This window comes from Phaseolus vulgaris, chromosome 1, assembly GCF_051622355.1.
Source record: "Phaseolus vulgaris cultivar YP4 chromosome 1, ASM5162235v1, whole genome shotgun sequence".
Taxonomy (NCBI): Eukaryota; Viridiplantae; Streptophyta; class Magnoliopsida; order Fabales; family Fabaceae; genus Phaseolus; species Phaseolus vulgaris.
Genome location: NC_143498.1, coordinates 10,715,195 through 10,720,285, shown reverse-complemented (window position 1 = coordinate 10,720,285; position 5,091 = coordinate 10,715,195). Strand labels below are relative to the sequence as shown.

The window sequence follows — 5,091 nt, the reverse complement described above, 5'->3', positions numbered from 1 at the left end:
TCCCTTTCCATTCTACTTCATTCCTTATAATCTGTTATTTTGAAGATACTTTGCGTCTAATCTTCTTATATTTTATTTTTCTTAATAAATCCATATTCAAATATTGCAAAGTTTTCTTACAATATTACTTTCAAGTGTCGATAATTCTAAACTTTCTTAATAAATCTAATACTTTAGTTTCCAATGTACTAAAAAAAATATTTCGTAGTAATTAGTATTTTCATTTTCAAGAATGTTATGGATATATTTTCATAATATGTGATAGTGCTAATTAATTTTATAAAAGTTACCATCTTCTTAGCCACAAGTACAATTATGACTTGTAACTTACAGTGTTTAATTGCGTAACATATTGTTAATACCTAGTTTCTATAAAAAACAATAATGTTCAAATTAGGTATTGCTTTTACAATTTGTGTTTGGCAATAGCCTAAGAATGGCCAAATCATGTTGATTTAGAAGATGTTTCTCATTGAACAATGTTTATTTGACAATCATAATAGTAGAAAATATCACTAAAAAAAATGAAAATCATAAAATAAAAATCAATTTTAGAGACTAAAAATAATTAGTTGTTATAATAACTAAATTAGAGATATTTTATAGACTAATTTTTTTTTTCTAAATTAGTTTATATTATTGTCAAGTAGTTTCTAAATTGGTATCTAATTATTTAGATTCTAAATTTGGTAGCAAAAATCTTGGTACATAATTAGATACCAATTTAAAAATCATTTAACATTAATAGAAATTAATTTAGAAATCATTTTTTTTTAAAATATCTCTAATTTAGTCACCTAACACCTAATTAGTCGTTAAAATTGATTTTTATTTCATGATTTTTTTTATTACATCCCTCCATAACTACTTATAATAGTATTTTAAATTAAAAAATAAATTAAATATTAATTTATTAAGATGATAAGGAGATGTTTTTCACTGTAGAGAAAATTAATGTTGTCCAAAAGAAAAAAAATTCCTGAAGAATAAAGGGAAAAAGGAAAGTAAAAACGAAATGAGAAGGAAAAAACGAGAAAGTGGGAGAGATTTTCACATATAAATTAATAACAATAGTACAGTGGCAGGTGCCCAAAGGATTCAGTCAAAGCTGCAATAGTTGAACCTAAAGTTTACACACATCATTACACTTCTAGAATTCAGAAATCCCCTTTTTCTCTTCAATTTTAGGGATTAATTTAATAAAAAAATAGATCCATTATTATAGGTAAGATTTATATTGTTTTTCAATTAGATTTGAAGTTATCCTCAAGTAAAATTCCAACTCTAACTAAAAAAACAACACAAAACAACATTTATTATATTATATATAAGAGCATTTTTAATTAAAGTTTTTGTAAATAATCCTCCTTTTGTTACTTTAAATAGTTACATGAAATTAAACAATTCACTCTTAATTAAGCACCCAACAACAGTAATTAAATTTAAGCAATTCGTCCTACTGTGTATAGCTCTACTTTAATGGACATTTTCTTGTAAGAAGTTTATTGCCTATAATTTAATTTAAAAAGTATGTACAAACTTATGGTTAAGAGTTAACTTAATTTTTTTATGGATTAATTTAATTTTAGTTGTATCCATATGAGCATGTGTTTTGAAAATGGTCAAATTTGACTCTCATGTTTCATGACTTTTTGAACTCATAGTGCCTTGTGGGGCTGTAACTGCACTCATTGCCCAAAATATTTTTTTCAAGTTGTTAGACTCTTTTCCTTCCAACACTTCATATATATATATATATATATATACCCCCACACACCTCTTGTTCCATGCACAAGTACAACCCTTCTAAACCAAATTATTCAGAACTTGGAGCATTTTCTGAATTTTGAAGATCATCACATAAGCACACACAGATACTTCCTAGCTCTTTCAAGCCCAAACACCATTTTCTCCTTTCAGAAGCTCTTGTGAGAGCTAGAGGTGTGTGTGTGTGTGGAGAACACTTGAAATTTGTTAAACTCTCACAAAATCCACCACCTCATAACAATGCTTAAATCCATGTTTGAGTGACACACATCTTTGCATTTTTATTTTCTTTAAGTTGACTGGTAACTATTTGATTATAATCATACATAACTCAATCCTACTGAACAGTGATTGCAATCTCTGAGGTTGCATATTAGACTCTGAGTCTTGACTCTGAAGCCTAATTTGGGTTGGTGTCTCTCTCTCTCTCAAAGCAAGATGATGGAAAACAGTGGAAGCAGAACTTATGAACAGGCATTTGATGTCTCCTATGACACGACTCAACCAGCAGGTTCCAAGTTCTTTGATGATGATGGGCATCCCAAAAGAACTGGTAATCAAATAACCTCCAAAATCCAAGTATTTTGAAGTTCACTACAATTTCACTTCATCTCATGGACTTGTTATTTTGCAAATAACTCTCTTCTTTTTTTCTCTAAAACAAGCAGAACCAATTGTGTTGGTTATTGGTAATTAGTCATTTGAAAAGCACTGACTTTTGTGTTTTACAAAACAGGAACTCTTTGGACTGCAAGTGCCCACATAATAACTGCTGTTATTGGTTCTGGGGTTCTATCTTTGGCTTGGGCTATTGCTCAGCTTGGTTGGGTTGCTGGTCCTGCTGTGATGATTGTCTTCTCTGGCGTAACTTATTACACCTCAATTCTTCTATCTGCTTGTTACCGCACTGGTGACCAAGTCACTGGCAAGAGAAACTACACCTACACGCAAGCTGTTAGCTCCTACCTAGGTATGCATGCACCCCAACTCAATTATGGTATTTTTGGAAACTTTTTTCATAACATTTCAACAAAATTATTAAGAGATACGAAATAGTTTATGTATAAACTAATATGAACTTAACCGAACTCATTTTATATTGTCTCTCCCAAAAATACCTACTTATAAGTTTGTCCAAAAGGACCATAAAATCAAAACCAGAGTCTTTTCATCAAGAAAAGAATTTTGGGTGCTTCATGTTTCTAAATAAAATCATTCTTGGGTTTTGCAGGTGGTGCGAATGTGAAGTTTTGTGCGTGGGTTCAGTATCTGAACCTTTTTGGTGTGGCAATTGGATACACCATAGCAGCTTCCATAAGCATGATGTGAGTTTTGAAAAATGCAATTGTTGTTGTGTGCATGAAAGTGTAAGAAGAAATGTGCTAATTGGGTGTTTTGGGTTGTTGATGAAACAGGGCAGTTAAAAGGTCTAATTGTTATCACAGTAGCGGAGGAAAAGATCCATGCAAAATGAACAGCAATGTTTACATGATTTCATTTGCAATTGCGGAAATTGTTTTATCCCAGATTCCAGATTTCAACGACTTATGGTGGCTCTCTATTCTGGCTGCGGTCATGTCCTTCACATACTCAATAATTGGACTTGGTCTTGGAATTGCTAAAACTATAGGTATGATTCTATTCATGTTATGTTATAGAATTGTTATCATCATTATGAGTTCTGGATTGGACTACTACAGGGTAGAAATTTGACTTGAATTGCTCATGTATCAGGAAATGGAGTAGTTAAAGGAAGCTTAACTGGTGTAACTATTGGTACTGTCACAGCAACACAAAAGATTTGGAGGACCTTCCAAGCTCTTGGTAACATAGCCTTTGCCTACTCCTACTCAATGATCCTTATAGAAATTCAGGTACATCTACTTTTGCTGAATTTTGTCACACTCAAATGAGCTGCACTGTTCAAAACATAATTGTATATGTAGTTTCTTAGGTATTATTTGTATGGTTTTGGAATCAGAATTGATATTTTACATCAACAATCTGTGTAATTCTTAATGTGAACATTTATTATATGGTTTATGTTTTTGTCTATATTATGAAACAGGACACAGTCAAATCCCCTCCTCAAGAGTCAAAGACAATGTCCAAGGCTACTTTAGTCAGTGTCTTAGTGACAAGCATTTTCTATGTACTATGTGGTGGCTTTGGCTATGCTGGTTTTGGAGATGCAAGCCCTGGAAACCTGCTCACTGGTTTTGGCTTCTTTAACCCATATTGGCTCCTTGACATAGCCAATGTTGCCATTGTTGTCCACCTAGTTGGTGCATACCAAGTTTACTGCCAACCCCTTTTCCAATTTATTGAAAACAATGCATCAAAAAAATTCCCAGAAAGTGACTTTATGAGCAAGGAATTTGAAGTACCATTCCCTGGCTGCAAACCCTTCAAGCTCAACCTCTTCAGGTTGGTGTGGAGGACAATGTTTGTGATCTTCTGTACAGTGATGGCTATGCTGCTACCATTCTTCAATGACATTGTGGGGCTTATTGGAGCCATTGGATTTTGGCCCCTCACTGTGTATTTCCCAGTGGAGATGTATATAGTTCAAACCAAAATGCCAAAGTGGAGCAAAAAATGGATTTGGTTGCAGATTCTTAGTGGTTCATGCTGCATCATTACTGTGATAGCTGCAGTAGGTTCCATTGCTGGGATTGTTGATGATCTTAAAGTTTACAAGCCATTCCAGACCAGTTACTAGTTGGGTAGATTTACTCAGTTAATTAACATCATTGTAATTGTAAGAGATTCCATTAGCAATTTACAAAAAAAAATAATGTAAATTTGTGCTAATTTGAAATCTGTAGGAGGTGGTCTTGTTTATTCCTTACTGTGATCATACTTTGTAATTTCAGTTCTGCTTCCTAATTTCCAATGAGAAAAAAGGAGTACATGATTTCAAACTATCGGTTTTAAGAACTTTCTTTCTCCTCATAATATCCAGTTTTTTTTTACTTAAAATAACCTATTTTTGAATTAATTTACCAAGGTAACCTCTATCTTCCAAAGGTCAGAAATCGATTATTTCCAAATAAATTTCACAGCATCACGAATCTCATTTTTTTTAATTGCACATAAGAAATCGGTAAGAGTTGATTAATTAATTTTTTTTAAGAATATGTTTTGATTTAATTTTCAGGGTTTTTAATTTTTTAAAATATTCTAGTTAAAATTAAAATTTTAATTATTTTTAAAATCTGCTTTTAACATTTTTTATTCTTAAATAAAAAGAAATGTTTTAATATGTGTAATTAGCTTCATTATTTAATTTCTATTTAATAAGTATGGATATTTTAATATTCT

At 31.5% G+C, this 5,091-nt stretch overlaps 1 protein-coding gene across 2 annotated transcripts; it reads left to right on the top strand.

The window, feature by feature from the left end:
* The first annotated feature begins 1,664 nt into the window (after nucleotides 1-1,664).
* On the top strand, nucleotides 1,665-4,691 carry LOC137813518 (amino acid permease 3). 2 transcript variants are annotated; one of them, XM_068615830.1, is made up of 7 exons: nucleotides 1,781-1,941; nucleotides 2,116-2,320; nucleotides 2,504-2,737; nucleotides 2,999-3,092; nucleotides 3,183-3,397; nucleotides 3,502-3,641; nucleotides 3,836-4,691. In XM_068615830.1, the coding sequence occupies exons 2-7, from the start codon at nucleotides 2,206-2,208 to the stop codon at nucleotides 4,487-4,489; spliced, it is 1,452 nt and encodes a 483-aa protein (XP_068471931.1). In that variant the 5' UTR covers nucleotides 1,781-1,941; nucleotides 2,116-2,205; the 3' UTR covers nucleotides 4,490-4,691. The 2 variants fall into 2 exon arrangements, with proteins under 2 accessions (XP_068471930.1, XP_068471931.1); XM_068615829.2 differs by having other exon boundaries at nucleotides 1,665-2,320.
* Nucleotides 4,692-5,091: the final 400 nt, after the last annotated feature.

Excerpts from the sequence above, each read along its gene's own strand:
- LOC137813518 (XM_068615829.2), top strand. The coding sequence starts at position 2,206 with ATGATGGAAAACAGTGGAAGCAGAACTTATGAACAGGCATTTGATGTC. Across the intron at positions 2,738-2,998 it reads AGCTGTTAGCTCCTACCTAG|GTGGTGCGAATGTGAAGTTT; the intron begins GTATGCATGCAC and ends TGGGTTTTGCAG. Across the intron at positions 3,093-3,182 it reads GCAGCTTCCATAAGCATGAT|GGCAGTTAAAAGGTCTAATT; the intron begins GTGAGTTTTGAA and ends TTGATGAAACAG.